Source organism: Podarcis pityusensis, assembly GCF_964106645.2.
Source record: "Podarcis pityusensis genome assembly, chromosome: 4".
In the NCBI taxonomy this organism is placed as follows: Eukaryota; Metazoa; Chordata; class Lepidosauria; order Squamata; family Lacertidae; genus Podarcis; species Podarcis pityusensis.
The window spans coordinates 4,155,377-4,167,948 of NC_138027.1; the positions used below are offsets into that span (position 1 = coordinate 4,155,377).

The window sequence follows — 12,572 nt, forward strand, 5'->3', positions numbered from 1 at the left end:
CTCATTGTTTTTGTTTTCCACTCTACATCCTGACTCACCAACATAGAGAAGAACTGAGTCTGCAACAATTTAATATTTTGTCTTATTAGCTCAACTTTTGGTTTTATTTCAGCAGTCTCTCATTCTCCATGAGATCGGACAGGATTTCTTCTTTCTTCTTCTCCCTTCCTCTTTTCTGAAAACTGTTCTTTTGGATCAGGAATCCTCTCATTACAGCTTTGCGTACATCCCATACTGTTTCAATGGGTGTTCCTTTGTTTAAATTCCACTTATTCTGTAATTGTCTCTTTTGCCTAATTTACTATCTTTTGGTCATTGAATAAACTTTCATTCATCCTCCATCTGAATGATGGAGGGTCTTTTCCTTTTAACTCCAAATATAATGAATTATGTTCTGATAATGTCCTTGGGAGAATCTCAATTTTGGAAATTCTTGGCACCAATTCTTTAGAAGTCCAAATGTAATTTTTTCTACCAAAGCTTGGATTTGGACCTGGAAAGAATGTGAACTGTTTTGTTGTGGGATTTGTAAGTCTCCAAATATCTGTTAGCCCCATAGTGTCTGATATATCAAAATATGTTTTTGGTAGTTTACCTTCATTTGTGTCTCACCTTTTCGTTGATCTATCCAAATCTGGAATAACCACACTGTTGAAATCCCCCATTACTATCACTCTCTGATCCAAAAATTCTGATAATGTTTCATTGAGCTTCGAATAGAAGTCGGCTTTTTTGTCATTAGGTGCGTAGATTCCCACAATGATTACCTTTCCCCCCTGGAACGTAATTTGCACTATCAGCACTTTCCCCTCCTCATCTTTATAAATTAATTTTGGGTCATATTTCTCCATTATGTACAATACAATCCCTCTTTTTTTGTTTGTGTCTGAGGCAATAAAGTCTTTCCCCAATCTTTTAGTTCTTAATATCCTCTTATGTTTCCTTGCGACATGTGTTTCCTGTAAACAGGTTATATCTAAATTGCGTTTAATCAAGACATGTTTGATTTTGTGCCTTCCTTTTATTTTTATTTTTAAGTCCATTCACATTCTATGAAAGTATTTTCAGAGCCTTTTTCTGGTTTGTTTAAGTCTACTATCAAACTTAGGGGTCCTTGCTATTATTATCCTCTTCTTCCTCTTCTTTCTCCTCCTCTTCCTCTTCCTCTTCTTCCCCTCTCCTTTTCTCCTCTTCAGACTGGTCCCGTCCTGGTCTTACCTTCTCCACTTTTCCCAACTCTTTATCATATCTTCTGGAGAACTTTTCCAGATCCTGAAGGCTACTTAGTTTGAACCTCTTGCCTTTGTAATAGAAGGAAATCCTTCTGGAAATTCCCATCTATGCTGGATTCCATTTTGCTTTAACTGGCCAACTGGTTGGTGGCAGCAGATTAGTGGTGTACGGGTCAATAGTCCGTGAGATGACTGGGGGCCCCGTAGAAACGCCACAGTTGGCGCCATAGATTTCTGATTGGGTTAATGTTTGGGCTATTCCCAAGCAATTCCAGCAGTGCAGTAGGATTATCTTTAAAGCACCTTTTGCACACAGCATGGAACATTCATGGAACTGAATCCTGTTGAAATAGGAAAGAAAGAAAGAAAGAAAGAAAGAAAGAAAGAAAGAAAGAAAGAAAGAAAGATTTGTATAAATAGAGACTTCCGGGTTAGCGCCATCGGCAATGGCGGAATTCCTCTGACCGGGGGAATTTGCTTCGTGAAAATTTGGGTCTGGCCGCCACGGTGAAGGCGGAGACCCACTATAAATCACAGGCAGGTGAAGCCTGTGAATGTGGGATTCGGCTGGCACCTTTTGCGCCTCCCCTACTCATGGGGAGACCTGGTTTCGGGGATCCGGAGCGACGCAGGGTGAGCGGCGCGGTGCTTCGAACTGACTGCTTCCTTCACGGAGTGAAGCCGCAAAACTGTTGCCGGAGAGCGTTGACTTTTTCCTGTGGACAATTTGACTTTAAAGCAACTACCCGTGAGTAGAGTGAAGAATTGGACTTTTAAAACGTTTTAATTTGGCATCAAACGGGGGAGGTTCAAAACAGGAAGTCCGCCTTCCCCTTTTGTAAATAGACTGAAGCAAAGAGGCTGCAAGCTAAAGTCTTGGAAAGCCTACTCTAAAGGACTAAATTTCCATCAGTAAAAAACATCTAACCCCCTTGGAAGCAGGAGAAGAGGGGGGAAGTGTTGGATCGTATATGCCTGCAGGAGAGAGTGAAGGAAGTTAGAACATCACCGCTCCGAACCTGGAAGCGGGCTGCCACTAAGATTGAGGATTGACGTGCTTTGAAATGTTTATTCACTGCAAATAGAACGTTCTTTGACAGTTTGCCAAATAAGAGAGATACATTGTTTTGACTGTCTCCGTCTGATTTTAAAAAGTAACTGAAAACTGAAACTAACTAACTTTAATGCTTGAACTGCATCTTACTGCTTGAACTGCATTTAAAAGGGGACATTACGGACTGTTACAAATTGCAACTGTTTCCCTCTAGAGGAAGTTTTTGAAACTGTCACAGGAGCTGGATTAGGTAATTCCCAGATGTAAGATAAAAACTGTGGGACTGTGGGACTGACCTTGAATTCTTTAAGTGTTATGGCAGATGGAAAGGGAAAGATAGACCAGTCAATCCCAGAAAAAACAAGGTCTGGGAAGTCTTGGCAGCAACCTAGGAGAGCCTCAACATCAGGTCCCCCTGCTTCCTCAGCGGCTGCATCAGTACATTCTAAAACAAGAGGAATGTCAACAGAAGAGGCATTAGCGGCTGCATTGGGTAAGATTAATGATACATTGGAACAGAATTTCTCACGCAGGAATTTGCTGATTTTTGGGAATTGGATTTGGAGCAAGAGGAATTCAGAATTGTGAGTGCCTTCAGACTTGGAAGAGGGGGGGGAAGAAAAGAGTAGAATAAGAGACTGCTTGATCACTCTCCGAACTAAAGAAGAGAGAGATAAAATCTTTGGTTGGCACTATCTGAAGACTTTGGAAGTACAACAATCAAGAGTGGAAATTTTTAAAGACATCCCGAAATATCTTTTGGATCTTAGGTCTAACTATAGAGATTTGGTCGACCTGCTGAGAAGGAATAAAATTAACTTCAGGTGGGAGTTTCCCCAAGGTCTATCTTTCAGTTTCAAAGGAAGGAAGATAAAAATAAGATCAGTAGAAGATAAAGTAAAGTTTTTGGATAAATACGAAGAAGATCTCCAGAAGGGACTTGGGAAAGAGTCAGAAGCATTGGATAGAAGACCACCAGACAGAGGACTAGAGCAAAGAGCATTGGACAGAAGATCATCAAATAAGGGAATATTGGATATTTCAACATTTTCCTTTGGACTGGATCCCCCAGTGAATGTGACACCAACACCACCAACAGAAGAAGAGCAAGCATTGGGTGCAGTTGGAGGAAAATCAGAGTAACTACACCATGGCGTTGCAAGTATTGAGTTGGAATGTTAATGGACTGAACTCCCCGGATAAAGGCAGAGAGTCTTTCATTTATTGAAAAAAGAACAATTGGACTTGATTTGTCTATAAGAAACGCATGTGATAAGGCTACACGGGAAGATATTGAGCAATAAAAGATTGGGTCATGAATTTATTTCATCGGATAAAGTTAAAAAAAGAGGAGTAGTACTTTATGCAAAGGAGAGCCTATCACCGAAATTTATGTTTAAAGATGAACAAGGAAGGTTTGTTGCAATTGAAATTTAATCACAAGGAGAGAAATTTTTGATAGTAGGTATCTATGCACCAAATGAAGGAAAATCCGATTTTTTTAAGAAGTTACATGAGACTCTAATGGACTATATGGATTATAATATGATTTTGATGGGAGACATGAATGGAGTGGTGTCTACAAAGATGGATAAGGCACAGAGACAGGTAGTCACCAAAGATGGTAGACTACCAAAAACCTTTTTTGACATGACTGAAAATTTGGATTTAGTTGATATTTGGAGAATGAAGAATCCTTTGGGAAGAGAGGGAACTTTTTTTTCTGAAGCTAAAATGACATGGACAAGAATTGACCAAATTTGGAAAACTAGAGGTCTGGCTCCGAAGACTAGCAAGGTGGAGATATGCCGCAAAACTTGTTCTGACCATAATCCTGTGAAGATGGAAATGAAATTCACGCCAATTGGTTCCTTTAGATGGAGGATGAATGATACTTTATTTAGGAATGAAGAAGTGACCAAGAAGGCCCAAAAAACCTTGAGAGACTATTTTGAGATAAATATGAACACTACAGTGGAAAAAAGAGTAATCTGGGACGCAAGTAAAGCAGCTATGAGAGGATTTTTGATACAACAGAATGCAATCAAGAAGAGAAGACAAAATGAGAAAAAGGATAAAATTCTGGAGAAAATAAAGGAAGGAGAGAAGAAACTGAGAGCAAAACCAAAATCACAGGAGATTCTGAAAGAGATAAAGTTATATTAAGTACAATATATGAAATTGATGAATCAAGAGATAGAATGGAAGATTAAACAGATGAGACAAAAGACATTTGAGCTTATTTGGAGGTTCTAGCAGGGGAGCGCAGCTATCGTATACCCTTGACCGAAGAACGGTACACTCCTTCTATCTGGGATGGTCGTCCTCTTCCACCGAGCGCGCAGCTTCGGGAGGGACGCACATGGAGCGGTGAGGGAGGAAGGGGACACCCGCCTAGCCAGACAGATCAGCCGAATCAACCCTGGCGATCAATGGGGTGACAGATGTCGCAGCCAGATCGCCCTCACATCCGAGACAAAAGACATTTGAATCGGCAAATAAGTGTGGGAAATTGTTGGCCTGGCAAATGAAAAAAAGACAAAAACTTAATACTATTACGAATTTGGAAGTGGAAGGAAAAAATATACAGAACCCAGTGGAGATTAGGAAGTGCTTCCAGAGGTATTTTAAACAACTTTATACACAGGAGAAGCAGAAAGAAATGGATATTGATCGATTTTTGAAAACAAATGGTCTACAGAAAATCTCTCAGGAAAATAAGTTAATGTTGAATTATAAAATAATGGATCAGGAAGTGGAAGGGGCCATACAGAACATGCAATTGGGTAAATCTCCAGGACCGGATGGTTTGACTTCAAGATACTATAGATCTTTGAAAGAATGGCTAATACAACCATTGAAGCAAGTCTGTAATGAAATATTGGAAGGGAAAAGGGCACCAGAGTCGTGGAAGGAAGTCTATATTACACTTATACCGAAAACAGAGACTGAAAAGACACAGCTTAAGAACTACCGCCCCATATCGCTGCTTAATGTGGATTATAAAATTTTTGCAGATATTTTGGCTAAAAGATTAAAAAAGGTGCTAGTAGAAGAAATTCATAAAGATCAAGCTGGCTTTCTCCCAGGCAGACACTTGTCTGACAATATGAGGAACATAATCAACTTTTTAGAAAAACTACAAGTGAATATTAATACTAAGGCAGATTTGATATTTGTGGACGCAGAGAAAGCTTTCGATAATATTTCTTGGAGTTTTATGAAGAAGAATTTACAGGGGATGGGGGTAGGTCAAGGTTTTGAAAATGGTATAGGTGCAATTTATTCAGAACAAAAAGCAAAATTAATTGTGAACAATGTAGTTACAGAAGAGTTTAAGATTGAGAAAGGAACACGACAAGGTTGCCCAATCTCTCCACTGCTTTTTATATCGGTCCTGGAGGTTTTGCTAAATATGATTAGAAAGGACCAATTGGTTAAAGGAATACAAGTGGGAGCTAAACAGTACAAACTGAAAGCATTTGTTGATGACCTAGTATTGACTTTTCAGGAGCCAGAATCTAGTACCAAAAGGGTACTGGAACTGATTCAAGAATTTGGAAAGGTAGCAGGTTTTAAGTTGAACAAGTTGAAAACTAAGGTTTTAGAGAAAAATCTAACTGTGAGTGAGAGGGAAAAGTTCCAGGAGGAAACAGGACTAACTTTGGTTAAGAAAGTGAGATATTTAGGGGTTAACATGACTGCTAAGAATGTGAACTTGTTTAAGGATAACTATGAAAAATGTTGGATTGAAGTGAAAAAGGACTTAGAAATATGGTCAAATTTGAAGTTATTATTGCTAGGTCGAATTGCTGCGATAAAAATGAAGCATTGCCAAGGATGTTGTTTTTGTTTCAAACTCTGCAAATTATAGACAAGATGGACTGTTTCAAGAAGTGGCAGAGAGATATTTCCAGATTTGTCTGGCAGGGCAAGAAGCCTCAAATAAAATTCAAGATATTAACTGATGCTAAGGAAAGAGGTGGATTTGTCCTGCCAGACTTTAAACTTTACTATGAATCAGCTGCTTTTTGCTGGCTGAGAGAATGGCTGCTTCTTGAAAACACTGATGTGTTGGACTTAGAAGGTTTCAACAATGTATTTGGTTGGCATGCATATCTGTGGTATGATAAGGTAAAAGCACATAAAGCGTTTACAAACCATATTGTTAGAAAAGCATTGTTTAATGTCTGGACAAGATATAAGGATCTGCTAGAAAATAAAACCCCAAGATGGTTGTCACCAATGGAAGCGAAGGCACAGAAAAAACTCAATATGGAGGCCAAATGGCCGAAATATTGGGAAATTTTGGAACAAGATGGAGACGGAGTAAAACTGCAGAGTTTTGAAAAATTAAAAAACAAAGTGCGAGATTGGCTCCATTATTATCAAATAATGGAGGCATATAATTTGGATAAAAAAGTTGGCTTCTAGGTGGAAATTCAAAATTGGAAACAGAATTGTTAGATCCCAAAATTAAGAATTTGTCAAGAATGTAGAACTTGCTGTTGAAATGGAACACTCAGGATGAAATGGTGAAATCAGTTATGATTAAATGGGCACAAGATGTTGGACATAACATTATGATGGCTGACTGGGAACAGTTATGGACCACAGGTATGAAATTTACGGCATGCAATGCCCTAAGAGAGAATTTAATGAAAATGATTTACAGGTGGTACATGACACCAGTCAAGCTTGCAAAAATTTACCATTTGCCCAAAAATAAATGTTGGAAATGTAATGAGATTGAAGGTACATTATTTCACCTCTGGTGGACATGCCCAAGGATTGAGACATTCTGGGAGATGATTTATAATGAAATGAAAAAGGTATTTAAATATACCTTTCTGAAGAAACCGGAGGCCTTTCTGCTGGGCATGGTCGGCCAATTGGTGCCAAAGAAGGACAGAACTTTCTTTATGTATGCAACAACAGCAGCAAGAATACTCATCACGAAGTATTGGAATACACAAGATTTACCCACCCGGGAAGAATGGCAGATGAAGTTGATGGACTATATGGAATTGGCGGAAATGACTGGCAGAATCCGAGACCAGGGAGAAGAGTCGGTGGAAGAAGATTGGAAAAAATTTAAAGATTATTTACAGAAATATTGTCAAATTAATGAGATTTAGAAAAATGGTGGAATGAAGTTATAGGGCTTTGGCAGAAATGTTATAAGGAACTAGGTACAGATAGATTGTTAATGTATTAAACTGGGAAAACAAGGTTAGAATATGTTAAGATTAATTACAGGACAGAAAACAGAGGAAGGTGGGAAGGAATTGCTGAAACAGTTAATTGAAGTGGAATACAAAAAGGGAGGCGTGAGGAAGTCAATGAAACAAGTGAATGAAGGTTAAGATTGGAAATATTGGATGTGTGTTTAATTGTTTTTGTTTTGTTTTGTTAACTCAATGTTTTATGTAGTGTTTTTGTTTTTGTATTGTATTATATTGATTTGTTTAATTCCTTTTTTTTTCTTTCTCTTTTTGTAATCTTTAAACTCTTAATAAATATTACTTTAAAAAAAAGATTTGTATAAATATATATAGAAATGCTTCAGTATCTGGGAAAAGATCACTTGTGGAACGCTTCAGTTTTGGCTCAACATTCCCATTAATGATGTAAATTCTGCCCACACCTTTTGCTCCCATACAACCCCAGATCATCACACTGTCTGGGTGTTTCACAGTCGGTGTAATGCAAGTAGGATGTAAATCTTCTCTGATTCTTCTCCTCTTGCCCAGTTAAAGAAACTTGCGTATTTCATGCCATCACTACCAAGCAAGGTAGTGTCCCATTGTTCCGCTGTCCAGTTAACATGGGTTTAATCTTTTCAACTTTTGCTTAAGAGATTACAATGGCTTTTTCCTTAGAATTCTAACATTTAGATCAGTCCTTGCACTCAACTTCCCATTACATTGCACCATGTCATCTTGTATACACCCAGAAGATTTTCTTCTGTCATGTAGGGACAGTCTCTCCATTCTTCGATTGTCACTTGCCTTTGTGCACCTTTTCCTGCCTTTACCAGTCAGATTTTGTAGTGACTGAGTCTCCTTATACCCCTTCAAAAATATAGAAAGTCCAGCTTTGGTTTTGTTTTCCCCAATCTTTCATCTAATTTCTTCATAACTGTAGCCTTGTTCATTTAATATTAGAATCTTACATCGCTTTCTGGGTGACCAGTCAACTCTTTGTGCCATTTCTATAATTTTATTATGTTTTACAACCTCACTAAATGAAAGAACACAAAAAACCAACCAACTTGATAGCAATCACATAACACACTGAAAAAAGTCAACCTAAGCAAGTTGTGCTTCCTTTTTTGGTTATTGGCTATAACGTTTGATAAAATACAGGTAATTGAACAAACTCTGTTGGATTACATTCTTGATTAAATTATCTTTCCATTGATATATAATTTTATGATATTACTCCAAAAGAAGTGGTGTTTTGAGCCATCAAACCTCTGAAATGCACTTTTTTCCGGAGGTCGTCCACAATTTTGACCACGACTGTATAACAAAGCAACATTCAACAACTCATCAGAATCTCATAATAAACAAACAACACAGGTAATGAACACACACCCAACTCCCTTCAGATCTTCTCCATTTGTTCCTGAGGCTCTAATCCCTTTTTGTTTCCATTGCAGATGGTGATGAATTGGAAATCGAGAACAAAGGTGACCACGACAAAATCCCCAGAGAGGAGAAACCATGTAAAAATTTGGAGTGTGGGGAAACTTTCAGTCAGAGCTCCTATTCGACTTCCCATCAACAAAATCTCCTTGGAAAGAAACTATATCAATGCATGGAATGTGGAAAGAGCTTCAGTCAGAGCTCCTCTCTCACTTCCCATCAAAGAATTCATACAGGGGAGAAACCTTTTCAGTGCTTTGAATGTGGAAAGAGCTTCATTCACAGCCACAGTCTCACTTCCCATCACAGAATTCATACAGGGGAGAAACCTTTTCAGTGCTTTGAATGTGGAAAGAGCTTTAGTCACAGCCACAGTCTCACTTACCATCAAAGAACTCATACAGGGGAGAAACCTTATCAGTGTGTGGAATGTGGGAAAAGCTTAACTCATAGCTCCTCTCTCACTTCCCATCAAAGAATTCACACAGGGGAGAAACCCTATCAGTGTGTGGAATGTGGAAAGAGCTTCACGCATAGCTTTTCTCTTACTTCCCATCAAAGAATTCATACAGGGAAGAAACCCTATCAGTGTGTGGAATGTGGAAAGAGCTTCACTCACAGCCACAGTCTCATTTCCCATCAAATAATTCATACAGGGAAGAAACCCTATCAGTGTGTGGAATGTGGAAAGAGCTTCACTCACAGCCACAGTCTCACTTCCCATCAAAGAATTCATACAGGGGAGAAACCCTATCAATGTGTGGAATGTGGAAAGAGCTTCAGTCAGCATGCCCATCTCACTAAGCATCAGAGAATTCATACAGGGGAGAAACCCTATCAGTGTGTGGAATGTGGAAAGAGCTTCAGGCAAAGCGCCAATCTCACTTTCCATCAAAGAATTCATACAGGGGAGAAACCATATCAGTGCATGGAATGTGGAAAGAACTTCAGGAAGAGCTCCTCACTCACTTCCCATCAAAGAATTCATACAGGGGAGAAACCCTATCAGTGTGTGGAATGTGGAAAGAGCTTCAGTCAGAGTGCCCATCTCACTAAGCATCAGAGAATTCATACAGGGGAGAAACCCTATCAGTGCTTTGAATGTGGAAAGAGCTTCAGTCAGAGTGCCCTTCTCACTAAGCATCAGAGAATTCATACAGGGGAGAAACCCTATCAGTGTGTGAAATGTGGAAAGAGCTTCAGGAAGAGCTCCAATCTCACTAAGCATCAGAGAATTCATACAGGGGAGAAATCCTATCAGTGTGTGGAATGTGGAAAGAGCTTCAATCAGAGGTCCTCTCTCACTTCCCATCAAAGAATTCATACACGGGAGAAACACTATCAGTGTGTGGAATGTGGAAAGAGCTTCAATCAGAGGTCCTCTCTCACTTCCCATCAAAGAATTCATACAGGGGAGAAACCCTATCAGTGTGTGGAATGTGGAAAGAGCTTCAGTCAGAGTGCCCATCTCACTAAGCATCAGAGAATTCATACAGGGGAGAAACCCTATCAGTGTGTGGAATGTGGAAAGAGCTTCAATCAGAGGTCCTCTCTCACTTCCCATCAAAGAATTCATACAGGGGAAAAACCCTATCAGTGTGTGGAATGTGGAAAGAGCTTCAGTCAGAGTGCCCATCTCACTAAGCATCAGAGAATTCATACAGGGGAGAAACCCTATCAGTGTGTGGAATGTGGAAAGAGCTTCAGTCAGAGTGTCCTTCTCACTAAGCATCAGAGAATTCATATAGGGGAGTAACCCTATCAGTGTGTGGAATGTGGAAAGTGCTTCAGTGAAAGCTCCTCTCTGTTTTCCCATCAGAGAATTCATACAGGTTAGAGAGAGAAAGGGTACGTGGCCTACATACATAGATTTGCTGAAGGGAAATGGTAATTAAAAGAATATGACGAAATAAAAGATCATTTGCAGAGTTGGTTACACTACAGACAATTACATGAGCTGTACAAGGAAGATAATAAGAAAAGGTTTAGTTATACATTTTTTAGATTTCAACAGGAAATTATAGAAGAAGTGCAGGTGCTGAAGAAAGTGTATAGTATTTTCATAGAATCATAGAGTTGGAAGAGACCACAAGGGCCATGGACTCCAACCCCCTGCCAAGCAGGAAACACCATCAGAGCACTCCTGACATATGGTTGTCAAGCCTCTGCTTAAAGAGCTCCAAAGAAGGAGACTCCACCACACTCCTTGGCAGCAAATGCCACTGTCAAACAGCTCTTACTGTCAGGAAGTTCTTCCTAATGTTTAGGTGGAATCTTCTTTCTTGTAGTTTGGATCCATTGCTCCGTGTTCGCTTCTCTGGAGCAGCAGAAAACAACGTTTCTCCCTCCTCTATGTGACATCCTTTTATATATTTGAACATGGCTATCATATCAACCCTTAACCTCCTCTTCTCCAGGCTAAACATGCCCAGCTCCCTTAGCCGTTCCTCATAAGGCATCGTTTCCAGGCCTTTGACCATTTTGGTTGCCCTCCTCTGGACACGTTCCAGTTTGTCAGTGTCCTTCTTGAACTGTGGTGCCCAGAACTGGACACAGTACTCTAGGTGAGGTCTGACCAGAGCAGAATACAGTGGCACTATTACTTCCCTTGATCTAGATGCTATACTCCTATTGATGCAGCCCAGAATTGCATTGGTTTTAGCTGCCGCGTCACACTGTTGGCTCATGTCAAGTTTGTGGTCAACCAAGACTCCTAGATCCTTTTCACATGTACTGCTCTCAAGCCAGGTGTCACCCATCTTGTATTTGTGCCTCTCATTTTTTTTGCCCAAGTGCAATACTTTACATTTCTCCCTGTTAAAATTCATCTTTGTTTTGGCCCAGTTCTCTAATCTGTCAAGGTCGTTTTGAAGTGTGATCCTGTCCTCTGGGGTGTTAGCCACCCCTCCCAGTTTGGTGTCATCTGCAAATTTGATCAGGATGCCCTTGAGTCCATCATCCAAGTCGTTGATAAAGATGTTGAATAAGACCGGGCCCAAGACAGAACCCTGTGGCACCCCACTAGTCACTCTTCTCCAGGATGAAGAGGAACCATTGATGAGCACCCTTTGGGTTCGGTCAGTCAGCCAGTTACAAATCCACTGAGTGGTAGCATAGTCAAGTCCGCATTTTACCAGCTTCTTTACAAGAATATCATGGGGGCACCTTGTCAAATGCCTTGCTGAAATTAAGGTAGGCTACATCCACTGCCTTCCCTTCATCTACCAGGCTTGTAATTCTGTCAAAAAATGAGATCAGGTTAGTCTGACATGACTTATTTTTCTGAAATCCATGCTGACTATTGGTGATCACAGTATTCCTTTCTAGGTGCTCACAGACTGTTTGCTTAATGATCTGCTCCAGAATCTTCCCTGGTATTGATGTCAGACTGACTGGGCGGTAATTATTTGGGTCCTCTCTTTTCCCCTTTTTGAAAATAGGGACAACAAATATCCGGGTAATTGAAGTCCCCCATTACTACTATCTCCCTTCCTTTTGCATGCTTGGCCATCTGTTCCAGGAAGGCATCATCTATGTGCTCCGTTTGGCTTGGGGATCTATAGTAAACTCCCACAATGAGGTCACTGTTATTCTTCTCTCCCTTAATTTTGACCCAAATGCTCTCACTTTGGCTTT

At 39.9% G+C, this 12,572-nt stretch overlaps 2 protein-coding genes across 2 annotated transcripts in view; both read left to right on the forward strand.

The window, feature by feature from the left end:
• Positions 1 to 11,584, forward strand: part of LOC308475144 (uncharacterized protein) — a 174,169-nt gene extending 162,585 nt beyond the window's left edge. The window contains exon 6 of the mRNA XM_081002097.1: positions 8,951 to 11,584. Within this exon, the coding sequence (XP_080858223.1) occupies positions 8,951 to 10,692 (1,742 nt within the window). The 3' untranslated portion in view covers positions 10,693 to 11,584. The remainder of the gene's footprint in view (positions 1 to 8,950) is intronic.
• The window catches only part of LOC308475090 (uncharacterized protein), a 105,547-nt gene that overhangs the window by 7,491 nt on the left and 85,484 nt on the right, over positions 1 to 12,572 (forward strand). The gene's annotated exons all lie outside the window — the stretch shown is intronic.